This window comes from Drosophila obscura, unplaced genomic scaffold, assembly GCF_018151105.1.
Source record: "Drosophila obscura isolate BZ-5 IFL unplaced genomic scaffold, ASM1815110v1 contig_151, whole genome shotgun sequence".
In the NCBI taxonomy this organism is placed as follows: domain Eukaryota; kingdom Metazoa; phylum Arthropoda; class Insecta; order Diptera; family Drosophilidae; genus Drosophila; species Drosophila obscura.
The window spans coordinates 1,225,163-1,242,405 of record NW_024542737.1 but is presented as its reverse complement, the minus strand read 5'-3'; the positions used below and the strand labels follow the sequence as shown (position 1 = coordinate 1,242,405).

Genomic DNA, 17,243 nt, shown 5'->3' with positions numbered 1-17,243 from the left:
CAGCTGATAGCGCTCTTAGGGGTGACACTTCACGAACCATCGTACTATCGTACCTTCGAGCAGCCAACGCACTTGTGAGCAGTGCTATCGATATCGGTTTTATATATCGACAGTGGAATATCTCAGAAGCAATGTAAGTTTTTTCTTTCTTTTTCTTGAATTATTTAAATAATTCAATCCCCTGCTCTAAACAAATATAATTACATTTCAGTTGCCAAAACCATAGTCATGTTTACAGCTCGCAAACTCTCCCAGGCAGCGCGGTAAGTGCAGCCCAAAGTGCGAATAATCGATGCCGGCTCAACCGCTGTCCGGTTACATAAAAAGCATCAAAACAGAAATCGTTTTATATATGCATATTGGCGACCATGAACTTGATTATCTGCTAATGCACATTTTTGTAACCACACAGCATTGCAGTGCGCGGCAAGCATTCGCTGCCCAAGCTGGCGTACGACTATGACGCATTGGAGCCCATCATTTGCCGCGAGATCATGGAGTTGCACCACCAGAAGCACCACCAGACCTACGTCAACAACTTGAACGCGGCCGAGGAGCAGCTGGCGGAGGCCACGTCCAAGAGCAACACCTCCAAGATCATTCAGCTGGCCCCGGCCCTGCGCTTCAACGGCGGCGGGCACATCAACCACAGCATCTTCTGGCAGAACCTTTCGCCCAGCAAGTCTGCACCCAGCGACGACCTTAAGAAGGCCATCGAGTCGCAGTGGAAGAGCTTCGACGAGTTCAAGAAGGAGCTGAGTGCCCTCACCGTGGCCGTCCAGGGCTCTGGATGGGGCTGGCTGGGCTACAACAAGAAGTCGGGCAAACTGCAGCTGGCTGCCTTGCCCAACCAGGATCCGCTGGAGGCCAGCACCGGCCTGGTGCCCCTCTTCGGCATCGATGTGTGGGAGCACGCCTACTACTTGCAGTACAAGAACGTGCGTCCCTCGTACGTGGAGGCCATCTGGGACATTGCCAACTGGGACGACATCTCGTGCCGCTTCCAGGAGGCCAAGAAGCTTACCACCTAGGCTGCTTTACGTTCTGTGTTTAATGTGTCAGCATCGGATCATAGATCCGCTCCCCACTCTGTAGTCTGAGATTTCGGCAAATAAATTGGTAATCATTAGCTACATCTTACTTAGCTACTTACTTGGAATTTGAATTGCCGCATAAACCACACACGCATTGTTTTCCAACACTGTTTCGGGCGAGTGGCGCCACTTTTGAAATATGCATGTAGGCTGAGTAAACGGTGAGTTTTCCGTTCAATGATATTCGTTCACCAGTATTGACGAAAAACAAACACTAGAACCACACCAGATGTCCGAATCTGATACTCCCTTTCAAATTAAGATCGATCTGGCCGACAAGAAGGTACAGCAAATTCTCCAAAAATATCTAAACTTTCGTAAGTTCTTCCCCTGGGAATCATCTGAGGCAGGCCTAACTCGTGTATGTGGTTCACAGCTCTTGCAGCACCGATGGCTCAAGAGGTATTCAGCACGCCGATCATCATCGACAATGGGTCGGGCGTGTGCAAGGCTGGCTTCAGCCACGACAAGAAGCCGAGAGTGGTTTTCCCCGCCGTCGTTGGGCGGCCACGCCACCAGAACGTCCTGCTGGACTGCCGCATCGTGGACGCCATTGGGGATGTGGCGATCAGCAAGCGGGGCATGCTAACCCTGAAGTACCCCATTGAGCACGGTGTGGTCACCAATTGGGAGGACATGGAGAAGATATGGAAGCACACGTACTACCTGCTCGACGTCGATCCGGGGGAGTCTCCCGTGCTGCTCACCGAGGCACCGCTCAACCCGCGGGCGAACCGCGAGAAGATGGCGGAGATCATGTTCGAGCACTTCGATGTGCCGGCCCTATACGTGGCCATACAGGCGGTGCTTTCGCTCTACGCCACCGGACGCACCACAGGGCTGGTGCTCGACTCCGGCGACGGTGTCACCCACACGGTGCCCATCTACGAGGGCTACTCCATATCGCATGGCTGCAAGCGCCTGGATCTGGCTGGCCGGGATCTCAGCGAGTACCTGTGCAAGCTGCTCACGGAGCGTGGCCTGAAGATGACCACCAGTGCCGAGCAGGACATTGTGCGCGACATAAAGGAGAAGCTCTGCTACGTTTCCCTTAACTACAATCGCGAATTGATGGAGCAATCGCACGGACTGGAGCCGGACTTGACTGCTGGTCGCTCCGAAGAAGGAGCGGAGATCTACGAGATGCCCGATGGCCAGAAGATCAAGCTGGGCAGCGAGCGATTCCGTTGCCCGGAGGCCCTGTTCCAGCCCAGTCTGCTGGGCCTCCAGATAGAGGGTGTGCACGAGGCCACCTACAAGTCGATCCTCAAGTGCGACATTGACCTGCGCCGGGACATGTACGAGAACATTGTGCTCTCGGGCGGCACCACCATGTTCCCCAACATTGGGGAGCGCCTGCAGCAGGAGATCGCCCTGATGGCGCCGCCCAGCACCAGGATCAAGATCAAAGCCTGTCCCGAGCGTCGGTTCGCCGTCTGGCTGGGCGGCTCGGTGCTGGCCTCCCTCAGCAGCTTCCAGGACATGTGGATCAACAGGTCGGAGTACGAGGAGGTGGGCGCCAGCATTGTGCATCGCAAGTGCTTCTAAATCTTAAACAATGTGGCGTGTGGCGGCGGCGGGGTGGGGTGGGGAGGGGAGGCGATAAGTATGTTAAATGTATGTTTTCTTCGGCTATATTTTATAGTGATCTTCGGGTCAAATGAAACTCTGTGAATGGCTCTGTTCTTTCTCAATTCCCCTTCTGCTCACTTATGCGCACTCGCAACAGCCTAATCATTCCCATTAGCATTTCGATGACAATTCGCGTTGCATTGATTTTAATTAATTGCGAATTTACTGAGCCAAATGACGCATACAAATGCTGTGCTGTGCGCGGATTGCCACATCTCGCCAGCACGCAACTGCCACTGCCACTGCCTGCCTGCATGTGGCCTAACCTTAACTTCCTTCGAGTGTTTGGTGTTTGGTGTTCGGTGTTCGGTGTTGGGTTTCCAGTTTGCCAGTTGACACACGTGCAGCAGCGAGCGGGTGACAGAACAGACAGAAGACTCTCGCCGCACTGGCAACAAAAGGCAAGCTCCAAAAGCGTTTTACCTTCAACATAATCATAATCATCAGAGCTGCAGCTCAGCGCAGCTCCATCATTCTGCACTCGGCATTCTGCAGCTGAGCTGCACTTGAGGCGCTTTTGTTGCTGCACTTCACTTGATTGTGATCACGGATCTACACGACAACAGCACCGCCGCACCAAAAGAGGGTTTGTTTTGAAGGTCGCAGCTTGGATACCCTTGCAGCTACACAGGCTGTCATTATCATTATCCAATCATGGGGCATTGCATTCGCCTGTTCGTAATCGTGGTACCCCTCTCTCTGAAAGGGTAGAGCCAAGCAGCCAGTCAACAGCGCGTGCTCGAGGTGAAGAGGAAGACGAATCTGCAGCTGCTGCTGCTGCTGCTGCTGCTGCCTGACATTAGCCCTTCTAAACGCATCGAACCCCAGCCGATCATCTGATCAGAGCTGGGAATCGTATTTGAAACGTATTTGAAGTGTAAAGTTCAATAAACTGCCCGCCTGAGTGCCAGAGTTTGCTCCAAATTTATGTGCCAATTAGGAGCAACCAGGTGGAGCTGAGGCTGCGGCTGAGCCTCAATCGATCTGACAGCTGCTTTGCTTAGAAGGGTTCTACACTCCGTAGAGACTGTGGAGAGACAGTCCCAAGTTGGTGGCAACTGACTGCGGTGACTGTCTCTCTGCCGGCTCTGATGCTCTCCAAGGTTGCGTAAAATTCGTCACTTCACTTTGCCAGCGGGCGGGATAGCATTGCATCGCATCGGTTGGATCGTTTTGGATCGTTTTGGAGCGTTGGATAGGTTAAGTTCTGCGCCAGCTACTGACTGTAATTTTGTAAATTGTTTCCATTTGGTTGCCTCATGTCTCTCACGTGGATTTATCCATCACTTCATTTGCCTGCTGCTTCCTTCTTAACATACATAAATAAATTCAAATTCGTGAGGCCATAAATTAAAAAGGGACATGAGCACAACATGGCCAGCAGCCATCAGCCAGCAGCCAGCATCCAGCAGTGGGAGAGCGGAGTGGTCCCAACATTGTGTCATGCCCCGACCGGGGAGCATCTCTCATGTATGTAGTCGTCTCCATCTGTAGTCTGAAGTCTGCGTCTGTCTCTGGGTCTGGGCCTCGTGGGGCTGGCTGTCTCTGGCATGTCTGGCACTTCGGTGTCGCCAAAGTCGCTAATTTCATATGCATGCACTGGAGCGTTACTAAATGTTTCGGCAGAGGCGGAGGCAGAGCTGGAGGTGGTGCTGGCTGGTGGGGGATGTTTTCCTATCCCTATCATGCCATTCCTATCCCATTCCATTTTGTTGTTTACCCAGCCTCAATTTATAGTTCGCTACGCAGTATTTACTTACGCTCCCCCTTCCCGGCAATGAGTTTTACGTCGCGTACCTGTTGCTCTCCTGTCAACACAAATTAAGGGAGAATGGAAATTTATATACGAACCTAAAGAGAAAAACAAGCAGCAAACACGTCCATGGGAAGTTGAAGCTGCAAATACCCTAGCTACCCTAGCAGATGCATTAATTAAACACTTAATATTTGGATCGAATTATATCTTTCCGAATTTAGGGTAAGGGAAGGCTTTGCCTAAAGGTTTAGCTAAACTCTAGAATTATTGGCTTGCAGGGAAAAGATTAACGGATCCAATAACCTCAAAAATGTATCCTTTATTTTGCTGGACCGCAAACTTCTTAGCCAAGTCCTGGGACCTCTTGCAAGGGTATCTCTCAAATTACGCACAATTTTCACTGCGCAGCCGCCAACAGGGTTGTCTATTCCTGCCTGAGCCGCCTGGCAGCCCTGGTTCGTGTCCGGCAGGACAACCTGTTTGCTCATTATCCGTGTGGCCACAGAATGAGTCAGCCGGAGGAGACCACAACCACAACCACAGCCCGCCTCAGATGGCTCTGCTTCTGTGGCCTAGCCATCTCCCTGTACTCGCTGTATGTGAAGTGGCAGCTCGACCAGGATGCGGACTACGTGGCCATGTGTGATCTGGCGGAGAAGGTTAGCTGCACGGCTGTCTTCAAGTCTGAGTGAGTAGCGGCTGTCCGCCCCCTTAGTGGAATGGTGGAATGCACTCACTGAAAGAAACTATCCTGACCCCGCTTCAGCTATGGACGTGGCTTTGGTTTGAGCCAGCAGCTGTTTGGATCCACCTCCAGCTACTATCTGAATCCCCCGAATGGAGCCATAGGCAGCGTATTCTATGTGCTGCTCTTTGCGAGCTGTAAGTGTGGCAAAGCAAATCGGTCTGTGGATCTATAGGAAAGTCTCTCTCCCCCAGCCTTCTTCGAGCATCGCTGGCTGTGCCTGCTGCAGCTTCTGCTGTCCATTCTGACGCTGCTGCTGTGCTTCTACCTTGGACTCCTACTCCTCTTCGTGCTGTTCGATTGCTGTGTGGTCTGCCTGCTCATCTATGTGGTGCACACGCTCCTCTTTCTGGAGGTCCATGGGCGCTACAAGCGTCTCCACCTCCGACCCAACAAGAAGATGGCCATCGAGTGAAACCATTTATCCGTTTATTATTTGCAGTGCTTGTAAAATATGCAAAAATGCAGATAAAAACAGAATCTAGATGCGCTGCCAGCGAGTGATTTATGTGGGTTGTGGGTTGAGGTTAAGCTGCCGACGTGATCCGACTCTGACTCTGACTCCAACTCTGACTCCGATCCTCATCTCAGTAGCAAATCGCTCGCTTCTGACCCGCACGTCTGACGGTTGAGCAGGATGAGGATGAGCAGCTGCCTCCCATGGCCAGGCACGTACCCACCGCCTGGGGCAATTAATTCTGCACGTTCCCATTTGTCGTCAACGGTGAAGGCTGTGTGTGAATGGCGGCGCTACTTCCCATGCGGCAGGGCGGTGGGCTGTGGGCTGTGGGCGGCTGACTGGGAAAACCCGATGCAATTAATTTCCCATAAGGTTGTGCGGAATCTCTTTGTGTGGGCCGTGATTGGGATGCAACGGAATCAATGAATGAATCAATAGAATAGAGTGGAGTGCAGCGGAGTGGAGTGGAGTTGAGTTGGAGTATAAGGAGTCGATGATCTTCTACTGTTGATCTGAATGAATGAGCTGTCGATTCGACTGATCTCTGGGCATTGCTCTGAATCCATGAATTGAATCAATTAAAGTGCAATCGGGGAAGGGAATACCCTGATCTTCCATTCAAAGAAAAGATCTCTAATCGACCCTTCTATAGCCAACAAAACGCATTCGGATGTGAGCACAGATCTACTCCCAATTGGGGTCGCCTGTGGCACGATATTCTTCAATTGTAGCTTCACAATTTTGCTCGTACTCGTACTCGTACGCTGTGACTAGTGCTAGAGCTAGTACTCGTAGTCGTACCTTTTTCTCTATCTGACAAGGCAAACAAATGCAACAAATGCGAAGCTTGTCACAGACGGCGACGACAACAGCAGCGGCAAGCACTCTGAAGATGCAGCAGACGCCGCCGACACATTCACCCAGCGACCGAGTAGACTACTTTGCGCCAACGTAACTCCAGAGTCGGAGACTCTGTGGAGGCAGAGGCAGAGACAGAGACAGAGACAGAGATGGGGAGGCTCTGGGCAAACACAATCACTCGCCTCCAAGATGTGCGCCGAAAGAAGGCAAATCAGCTTGGCAACCCAGTTGGAAACGGAATCTCGGGGCTGCCTTCACGTGCGATCCAAGCCAGAGCAGGGCCATGCCATGCCTGATTGAGATTTTTGCTTTTGGCAGGCGACTGGCGCTGGGCCATAGAACTGCAACAGCAACAGCAACAACAGCGACAAGCTCCAAATGCAGCTGAGATTTGCGCTGTTTGAAGATGATCGTATGTGGCAGCAGCTGTTCGTGGCTGTGGTTGCCACATGTTGCCACTGCCACCGCCACCACCACCGCCACCGCAGCTCAGATGAGTCTCGGCCTGCCCCATCAACTCATAACCGAGGGCCCCTCTCTCGCTCTGTGTGTGTGCATCCTCGACTTTCAGTTTTGCGATCGTTTCATATAAATACGCGCCCCGGCTGCAGTCGGAGATCAGTCAGAATTCGGCGCTGCTTCGAGGCGCTACCACAACCAGCAGCATCCACAGCAACCACCGGCACATACGCATCCAGATCACAGATCAGAGATCAGAGATCACAGATCAGAGATCCCCGCTAGCATCGTGGAATATGTTCAAGTTACTCGGCCTCACGCTGCTCTGCACGGCGGTTCTGGCGCGTCCCGAGCCACCGGTCAACTCCTACCTCCCGCCCTCCGATAGCTATGGTGCACCCGGACAGAGCGGCCCCGGAGCACAGGGTGGAGGCCCAGGTGGTCGGCCATCGGATTCTTACGGCCCGCCTGGTCTAGGACAAGGACAGGGACAGGGACAAAGACAAGGACAAGGTGGTCTTGGCGGCAAACCCTCGGACACCTACGGTGCCCCAGGTGGTGGTGCTGGCAACGGCAGCGGACGTCCCTCCAGCAGCTACGGCGCTCCAGGCCAAGGCCAAGGACAGGGCCAGAGCCAGGGTGGCTTCGGCGGTCGTCCATCGGACTCTTACGGTGCCCCAGGACAGGGACAAGGACAAGGACAAGGCCAGGGCGGACAGGGCGGACTAGGCGGTCGTCCATCGGACTCTTATGGTGCTCCTGGTGCTCCTTCCGGCAATGGCAATGGCAACGGTGGACGTCCTTCCAGCAGCTACGGTGCTCCGGGCCAAGGACAAGGTGGTCGTCCTTCCAGCAGCTACGGTGCTCCAGGTGCAGGATCCGGCGGTCGTCCCTCAGACTCTTACGGCGCCCCAGGACAGGGACAAGGGGACAGGGCGGACAGGGCGGACAGGGCGGACAGGGCGGATTAGGCGGTCGTCCATCGGACTCCTACGGTGCTCCTGGTAATGGCAATGGCAATGGCAACGGCGGCGGTCGTCCCTCCAGCAGCTACGGCGCTCCAGGCCAAGGACAGGGACAGGGCCAGAGCCAGGGTGGCTTCGGCGGACGTCCTTCCGACTCTTATGGTGCTCCTGGAGCACCTTCCGGCAGTGGCAACGGTGGACGTCCCTCCAGCAGCTATGGTGCCCCCGGTTCTGGTTCTGGTTCCGGTTCCGGTTCGGGCGGTCGTCCATCCGACTCCTACGGTCCTCCTGCTTCCGGTGCAGGAGCTGGCGGCGGACCCGGCGGACCCGGAGGCAGTGGCGGCGCCGACTACGACAACGATGTGAGTAGACCGTAGATTTGGGATGGGTCTGGAGCCTGGCACGCGACTCCCGACACGCGACACTCGACACCTCTCCGCCCCTTGCTGCACACAGCGCCTTGATGCACGCCCTCGTCCACGCCCACGCCCCGATCTCTTGCTGGTTCTCTCTCTCTCTCTCTCTATCTCTGTCTCACTCTCTTTGCACCGCTTGCTTGCGCCTTCCCCCTACTGCTCTTGATCTTGTCTCTATCTGTCTATTTCTCTCTCTTTCTCCACACGCCCCCCGCTCCTTGGTACCGCCCCTCGCTCGGCTCTGCTCTGCTCTGGTCTGCGCCGCAGGAGCCGGCCAAGTACGAGTTTAATTACCAGGTCGAGGACGCCCCCAGTGGGCTCTCGTTCGGGCATTCAGAGATGCGCGACGGTGACTTCACCACCGGCCAGTACAATGTCCTGTTGCCCGACGGAAGGAAGCAAGTAAGCGCCGAGCCGGACGAGACGGCGGCGGGCAACAGGCGAATGATCCCTCCCTGCTCCGCTCCCGCCACTGCTCTGTCACTGCTAATCTCTCTCTCTCTCTTCTCTTCTCTTCTCTCTCTCTCTGTCTCTTCGACTTTCTTTGCACGCAGATCGTCGAGTACGAGGCGGACCAGCAGGGATACCGGCCACAGATCCGCTACGAGGGCGAGGCCAACGATGGTGGTGCCAGCGGTCCTGGTGGCCAGAATTTGGGCGCCGATGGCTACTCGAGCGGTCGTCCTGGAGGCAATGGCAATGGTGGACGCCCCGGTGGTCAGGATCTTGGCCAGAATGGTTACTCCGGTGGACGCCCTGGTGGCCAGGATCTGGGACAGAATGGTTACTCCGGTGGACGCCCTGGAGGACAGGATCTTGGCCAGAATGGTTACTCCGGCGGACGCCCTGGTGGACAGGATCTTGGCCAGAATGGTTACTCCGGCGGACGCCCTGGTGGTCAGGATCTGGGACAGAATGGCTATTCCGGCGGACGCCCTGGTGGTCAGGATCTGGGACAGAATGGCTACTCCAGCGGTCGGCCCGGCGGCAACGGCGGCAATGGAGGCAGCGATGGCGGTCGCGTGATCATTGCTGGCCGTGTCACCGGTCCGGATGGCAGCGATCAGGGCCAGGGCTACTCTGGCGGTCGTCCTGCAGGCAATGGCAACGCTGGACGGCAAGGCGGTGGTCAGGATCTTGGTCGCGACGGCTACTCCGGCGGACGTCCAGGTGGTCAAGATCTCGGCCAGAACGGTTACTCCAGCGGCAAGCCACAGGGACAAGGCCAGGGGCAGGGTCAGGGTCAGGGTCAGGGCCGCAATGGCTTCGGTCCCGGCGGCCAGAACGGCGACAACGATGGCAGTGGCTACAGATACTAGACGACAGGACAGGCAACACCCGTACTCGTAGATTCGTACTCGATTCCAGGACACATTAGCTAGAACTTTCAGTACCTAGAACTTAAGACCTCCTAGAACTTTGAACCCTCCTCCCCCCACCTCATTCTTAGCCCAATCTCGAAACTCAATCTCCATCTCTTACTCATCTTCGGGGTCCATTTACCATCCCCATTCCCGATCTATCATCAACCCCAAGACTCCGATTAGAATAAGTTCGTATTGTTGTAGATGCAAGTGCAAGAAAATAACCCAAAAAAAGATATAATGAAATGATTAACGAATATTTGATAAATACTCGTATTTAAGTGATTAAATAAAGGATACAAACACACATAAAAATACAACATTTAATGCGGAAGAATGCCTACAGTCGATCCTCACAGCTGACAGAAGTGGGGCTAAAAGATGAATCGATTCTGTCTAATTCTTTTGTAATTTTGGACTAATTTAGAAAGACGTTCGGGCAGTAAATAAATGGCAAACCCATTCAAGCAAAGTGTCTCTAGCCTGCCACCGAGTGGCAACAACGAGATAAATCATCCAACGAACCCGACCCAACCGAAAGACGCCTCCCCGTTCCATAGTGTGTATTCTCGTTCGGTTTCCGCCTGGCTGGCAGCATCAAAGCACCAAAGCACCCAAGTTTACCCGAGTTCCCCGAGTTCCCCCAGTTTCGCCAGTCTCCCGGCGAGTGCAAAGTTTGTCATTAGTTATTTGCACTAATTAAGTGCAAAGCTTTCCGGCTTCGTCCTCCCCGCCTGGACGTGGCTTTCACTTTCGCTGCTGTCAGTACGTGTCGTGGCTATATAATTCTAGAGTCGCCCCCATTCAGCATCAGCCCATTGCAAGGGCCACATTAATGGATTTGCCCAGCCGCACAATGAACGCAAATTGTTGGGAAGGCGACAACGGATTGAATTGCTGCCCTAACCCCAACCCCAACACCAATCCATTGAAAATCCGATTTTCCTGGAAATTTAATAATCACCTTTTGTGTAAGCGGATTATTTTGCCAGCTGAAATTTCACTTCTCAATGGGGGGAGGACATTGTTGCCCCCTTTGGGATAATTTAGTTTAATTCATTAGCGGAAATGCAGTTTATTCTGTAGAGGACATTCTGATAACGGCTGCAGCAGTGTGAATAAATTGTGAGGAATATTTCCAATTTCCAGAGGCAGACCATTGTACATATATTTCAGAGATAACCATTGCAGCTCAATGAGCATTCCCCGAAGTCTGCTCCCATCTATGTTTTGTCAGTCAGGCACAGTAATTCCACCGCACATACTCGTATCGTAACCAGCCATTCAAACATTATCCATGCCGCCCCCCGGAAGGAGCAGCATCTACGCAAATAATTCTATTTACATTTGGGGGCTCAAAAAATTAGCATTTCGTCAGCAGAGAGGCAGAGGACCTGAAACATTTCTGCAACTTTGTTGCGAATCAAAAGGAACCGCTGCCAGTGGCTTGCTGCTCCACTCCCTAGTCAGCCATCGCCCGGGGCAACCAAGCACCCCCCTCTAAGGAGTGGGAGGGCGATTCATTATGGTAAATGAAAATTAAATTTACAAAGCACAAGACAGCTTCAGACAGAATTTTATTTAGTTTAGGGCAGGGGAGAAGCGAAAATCAATAAACGATTCAGTGGAATGTTTCTATGCTTCCGGAGGAGCAAGCTCCGATTCATGCTTTGGGCAAACTCCACAGCTGAAGACGAGAATCAATTGGCTTTGGATTGGATTCGGGGGCAGAGTTCAATGAAATGCAACTTGACCCTGCAGGTGCCAATCGAACAAACCGATTTCGAGCTTGCCTACCTTTTCATGCGGACAAAGACAAGACCCTTGCTTGCCCCCAACAAAAAGAGAGAAAAAAGCCAACCGCAGACCCCCAATACAAGCTGAAAGAAGTACTTAAATATAGCGCTTCCTTTTGCCACAACAAAAATAGAATTTGGGGCCAAATGTCTGAGTTTTGGTTGAGTTTTCCAGTCAATGAAATTACATAAATACTCGTGCTTTGTAATTATTCCATTAGTAGAGCGATGCTGTGGCATACTCTGCATAAATTACAAGGCAGACCTGTCCGCCCCGCCCTTATAGAATCTCCATTTTACGTCTATTCAAATTCCGGCCCACGCGTGTTTATATTTTTACAGCAGACACTTGAGGAGTGGCAGAGTGCCATGAACTCTTGTAGATGCCCTCCCCTCGATTGAGCATCAATCGTCAGCCCTTTCCAGAGTCTCGCAATTCCAGTTAACAATCTCCTGCCCAATAAAATTCACTGCTGCAGTTCGATTTTACACCTTTTACGCCCCGGCATTGAACCACTGATTTACGCAGGTGAGAGGACGTGCTCGATGCGACAATAGCAGCGGAAAATCAATGTAAGACCGCAGCTTTAAGTGTCCCATGAGGGCAGCTGCGGGGCGCTTAGAGGCGCCACAATGTTGCACGCTGTCGTCGCAATTGCGTGTCAAAATACACGCGCCACACTCTCCAAATGACTTTCTGCTTGTCTTGTCAACCATCATCAGCCATCATCCGACGGGAGCCCCAAGGGCGAGCTGCTGCTGGTGCTGCTGCTGCTACTGCTACTGCTGCTGCTCCGAGAGCGTGTGCGAAAACGGAGTGAAGAAAAGGGCTCTCGACACGACGCCCCCGCTGTGTTTGAGTTTTCTGGATTGTAATTCAAATTTACCGAGCGCAAACAGCACGGAGATGGCAATTAATTAAATATCACTCATACGTCAGGCAGCGGCGTGGGCTAACGTGACTCGTGGGTCCAAGCACACTCGCGTGCAACACGTGGGCTTCCACTGCGTATACGTAATGGGGCAGTGGCATGCCCAAACTGAGGCAGACTACCACGCGTGGGAGTGCTCTAAAGCAACACTCTATCTTTCCCTCTCTCTGAGCCTAAGTACTACGCTGATTCCTCTTCAACTTTTTCACTTAGCGCAATCCTCTCGGTGCGAGGGCGCCCACACATTTGGGGCAACTCCGCCGCCCACTTAGATGCATTGTCTATCTCTGCAAGCGTGTTGCCGGACAGCTATGCAAAGTTTGCCCCTTAATTGCTACCCAAAAACAAAATTACCTAATCCAAAAAGAGCAGACAAGCAGCTTACGATTCCGGGGAAAAGCTCAATGCGAAAAATAGCTTTGCTTCAACAGAGTGCTCGCAGCATTCTTTTAGGTTAATCGAAGCATTCACACACATAGAAATAAATTTATTTTCAATGCAAAATTCTTTTATTGGCTGCGGTGGGCGGACTCAGATTAGATTAGGATTGGATTTGGATTTGGATTGCGCCTTTCATCATCCGGCGGCAGTGGTGTTGTAGGGACACAGCGGAGAGCCCAAGAGGCAGGCCAGTAGGATGAAGCATGCCTCCGAAGTGGGGGCCATCAAGATCAGGAATGCGGCAAGCAGCACCAGGTAAAAGCACACCGTCGTAGCAATCATCTTGAGCAATCGAGTTGTTGCACTAAGTGATCCAGAGCGGACCACTTCCCCCTTATATAGCAAGATAATTGCAGCTAAGCAGCTGTCGATGGGTAAACACCATGTAACAGCGTACTCGCAGATGTGAGGGGCTTTCATGGGAACAGCCTTGGATCCAACACAGGGACCCCCCAACACCCTGCATAAATGTATCATATACAAAGCAGATGTGCTGTCTATTGCCATGGCTTTCTCTCGCTATTCGCTTGGCAACAGAACACCGCTGACTGTCCATAAATCAGCCTGATCTGGGGATCAGTCAATGGGGGGACTCAATTCGCTTGGCAACACATGATAAGGGCTTCCAGAGCTATTTTTGTTAACCATCTTTTTGCCTTGCTGAGTTCAGCGATGGTTATCAGGAATCCCATTACCCGTTCTTGGAAGGCCTAGGTGTTGGTAACGAGCTCAAAAATGTCCTTAAAAATAGCTACACGATACTGATACTGATTGCGACTCATTGATACCCTTTACGCAGAAGAATAATACGAGCTTTGGGGAATCTACCTACCACAACTACCTACTAAATATATGCCCCATTTGCTCTACCATTGCAGGGTACAATAAGCACACAACAATAGACAGCAGCGGCAACGCGTGCATGTATGAAAATATTTTTACACAAATTGTTGCCGTTGCCAAAACAGATTTTCATTGAAGGCGGGGTGGGGTGGGGGGAAATGCTCGTATTATGAATGAAATTCGCGGGCGATTCGAGGGCAAGCAACAGATGTCCGGAAAAATTAACCCTAGAGCTGGGAGCTGGGTGGAGGGGCAGTGTGGCAGGGGAACTCTGATTGGGATCCACACTGGTTGGCGCCTGCGCCCTGCCACGCACGTGGTGGATACCATTTTGCTGGGGCTCTTGCTTTGGCGCGCTTTTATCTGTGTGCCACATGTGGAACGCATTTCGGGACTGGCGCAGACTTGGGCGCCGGCTCCTACGACTTTGCCGAGTTAGTCCTGTGAACGGATTCGCCTGAAGCGGTCGTCGTCGCTCCTATATCGGTGCTTTGCCGCGTCAAGTACACACCCGAATATCTACAGAATATTTCGCATTCCGCAGCGTCTCAAGAGAATTTGTTTCTTTTGAAGCGCCTTGCCCTTGACTCTTGCGTTGCCCGTTGGCGAGTGCCAAACCAAATACTTTCGTTCATTCAGTGCCAAGTTTTGGTCCCTGCTTTCGACCAGCAAACAAAACAATTCAATTGAATTCAAGACAAGTGTTTAAATAAGACCAAATATCGTCTGGACCACGCGCAGAGTGCTCCCTGCTCCCTGCTTCTGTTTTGCTTGCTTTCTGCTGCTCACATAATTTGCAGTACGCCGTAATCCGCAGTCAGAGGTGAGTAATGTTCGCCGGAAAGTTCAATGTTCAGAGTTCCATTTCTTCTGAAGAATTATAGCGACCACAAAACAAAGTTTTATCATAACAAAACTGTTCATTATTTTTTAAAAGGCTCTAAATGTGTTGTTCGTTTCTCGTTTCGCTCCAAGTGCTTTGCCACATTCTCTGGAAAGAGGGTTTTTATTTTCGTATTTCCCAAATACCAACTGAAGGGTAAAAGTTGCTTGAAGTGAAGGCTCGGCTCCTCTTGACATTTTGTACGTTGACATGACATTGAGGTGATTTTAATTATTTACTTGCAGCGGAGAGAAACAGCAGAACAAAACTCTTTGTTTGCAGAGTTAAAAAGTTTTGGCAAAATTAATTTAACATGAGAGAAATGCTTTCGGAATGCAGGGAAAAGGTTGACTTTGGATATGACAAACAGTGCAGTTTTTGAGACTATTTAAATACAAAGTTTGGCATTTTTTATGTTTTTATTTATTTATTTTTATTTTAATAAATTAACTTATTATCAACAGGCATACGAAATCACTTTGCCTCGACACTTTAAAGGGCTTCCGAGTTGCTTAAATTATTCCCCCAAGACAAACCCTCAGACAAGGAAAGCAAACCATTTAAAAACTAAGGAAGGGAGCGTCTTTAGTTACACATTTTAGTATCCAAATATTCCATAACTCAGGAAGGAGACTGTCGCATGCCACTGGAGGTCAGTATGTGAGGGTGGCAGTGGGAAACAGGAATTATAAAGCCCCCTTAGACGGCGCCCCCCGTTTGTGCGCCGCAATTTCGCTCATTAGGCCAGCGGGAGGTTGGTCCCGAAACTAATTAACTTGGCCCGAACTTTGCTCCGACTTGGAGACAAAGAGACCACATTAAAGCCAATCTTTGTTGCCTGTCTGTTGGGTTTTCCGCTACTTGTTTACGCCACAAAATAAATGAACAATTTTGCATATTCAGAGATAAGAGGAAGCTGTAAGCTGGAAGCTGGAAAATGGCCACACAATGAATCCGTTTAACCAATGGCAGGCCTAATTTGATTCGGTGTTCGTGTCAGTGTCACATTTCGGGGCTGATCCATCAATGGAGGCGTGGCGTGGTGTGGCCTGGCAGGAAGCAGGAAGCAGGAAATTAGCATAAGTCAATCAGTCATCTCTCCATCCGGAACGTGTCGGGGCACACACATCAGCAATGATCAGATCAAATTTGTCAGCCACACCTGGTTGCAGGTGCTGCTGCAGGAGCAGGGGCAGGGGCAGGATAAAGGATGAAGGTTGTGTGGAGGATGGATGGATAATTAGGTAACGCAATCACTGCCAGATACAAATACAGATACAGAGACACCCAGATAAATCCCCGAGGCAGCCACGAATGTGCTCAATTAGTGTGTTTTTTTTTTTGTGTTAATTTCGTTTTGGCTTTACAATTGTTTGTTCGTGCCGCCACAATGGAAATTATCACGCATGCGACATGTTGCTCTGTGGCGCTTAATTTAATATCAGAAAGTTTCCAGAAGGGAAGCGCTGTCTGTCAGCGAATCGACGTGGGAATACCCCTTGAACCAGATGGTAGAACCGGAGGTTTCATTCTCCGCATCCGCATCCTGATACGCTCTGCCACTTGTTTCGCAGGGTGTTATCCCGGGACAAATATGCTTATTGTAATCCCCTCACCGCCGAAACCTGCTCGTGCCAGAAAAGTTTTGCGGTTAATAAAATTGGGAAAGCGCGCACAAATTGGGTTTGGTACTCGTAATGTGCCCACAGGGTCATATTTGTTCATCGCCTTCGCTTGACTATCATTTGATTACGACCACACACGCCCCACCCCCACTCTCCTGTGCGTGGATCGAAAGGGTTTAAGCCCCCCCCCCCCAAAAGTTCTGCTTGTGCGAGCTTTAAAGCTGGTTCCGACAGTTGTCAGAGATGTCAGTGCCTAATGGATGTGGATTATGATTTTGTATTTGCATCCACTGCAATGGCCATGGCGATGACAGTTGCAGCCACAGAGCTTCCATCTAGCACTCATTTCTGTTAATTGAGTGATTGAGGCAGGAGTGGTCAGCCCTGATGACAGGTCTTCAATTTGGTTCATTTAAATGCACAGCACAATTCAGATAAATCTGCCTTTGGAAGCAGCTTAACGGATGGATTTATTATGGAGGTTGGCAGCTTTAAATGGGTAAAGTTTCAATGTCCGCAAAGCCCAAAGTATGCCTCAATTATTCCCAATTAGCAGCCAGACTCTTGTGTGAAACTTTCGCGGCAAAAGACACACAAATTTTCCTGTGGCCCGAAATTTTGATTTATCCCTCCTCATCAGGTGTATTTCCATGCCTTTCCACGCTTTTCAGTCTAGCGCCGCGTAAGCATTAATAAATTACATTTTATTTGCCAGTGTCCACCCCCTAAATGGATATTTATGGGGTCTCCTATATGTGTGTGCGTGAGTTTCCTTTGTTTTCGGATCCAGACCTGATTTATTGATGGGGACATTTAATGCTTATTGAATTCCATCGCAATTCGGAACCGGATCTCCGGATGCTAAGCTCTCTTAAGCTGAACGACTTTAATGTGGGGATTCCAGTGACTTTAATTTCCGCATTTTTCATCTGCTGCGAGAGTTTTGGTTCTGATTTTGCGACTATACCCAC

General features: G+C 51.1%; 5 protein-coding genes across 5 annotated transcripts; 4 read left to right on the top strand and 1 right to left on the bottom strand.

Moving 5' to 3' along the window:
• The first annotated feature begins 74 nt into the window (after positions 1–74).
• Positions 75–1,133, top strand: LOC111079790 (superoxide dismutase [Mn], mitochondrial). Its single transcript, XM_022375090.2, has 3 exons — positions 75–133; positions 212–263; positions 413–1,133. Exons 2-3 carry the CDS (start codon positions 229–231, stop codon positions 1,029–1,031), a joined length of 654 nt encoding a protein of 217 aa, XP_022230782.1. The 5' UTR covers positions 75–133; positions 212–228; the 3' UTR covers positions 1,032–1,133.
• A 137-nt stretch (positions 1,134–1,270) lies between these two features.
• On the top strand, positions 1,271–2,681 carry LOC111079789 (actin-like protein 53D). Its single transcript, XM_022375089.2, has 2 exons — positions 1,271–1,411; positions 1,471–2,681. Exons 1-2 carry the CDS (start codon positions 1,324–1,326, stop codon positions 2,640–2,642), a joined length of 1,260 nt encoding a protein of 419 aa, XP_022230781.1. The 5' UTR covers positions 1,271–1,323; the 3' UTR covers positions 2,643–2,681.
• A 2,137-nt stretch (positions 2,682–4,818) lies between these two features.
• LOC111079783 (vitamin K epoxide reductase complex subunit 1) lies at positions 4,819–5,703 on the top strand. Its single transcript, XM_022375075.2, has 3 exons — positions 4,819–5,170; positions 5,249–5,364; positions 5,422–5,703. The coding sequence occupies exons 1-3, from the start codon at positions 4,989–4,991 to the stop codon at positions 5,640–5,642; spliced, it is 519 nt and encodes a 172-aa protein (XP_022230767.2). The 5' UTR covers positions 4,819–4,988; the 3' UTR covers positions 5,643–5,703.
• A 1,547-nt stretch (positions 5,704–7,250) lies between these two features.
• LOC111079780 (pro-resilin) lies at positions 7,251–10,002 on the top strand. The gene is given in 3 exon segments (XM_022375070.2): positions 7,251–7,922; positions 7,925–8,334; positions 8,943–10,002. Coding segments are annotated over 3 exon segments (1,794 nt in total). The 5' UTR covers positions 7,251–7,303; the 3' UTR covers positions 9,708–10,002.
• A 2,968-nt stretch (positions 10,003–12,970) lies between these two features.
• On the bottom strand, positions 12,971–13,224 carry LOC111079802. Its single transcript, XM_022375107.2, has one exon. The coding sequence runs from the start codon at positions 13,201–13,203 to the stop codon at positions 13,057–13,059; it is 147 nt and encodes a 48-aa protein (XP_022230799.1). The 5' UTR covers positions 13,204–13,224; the 3' UTR covers positions 12,971–13,056.
• Positions 13,225–17,243: the final 4,019 nt, after the last annotated feature.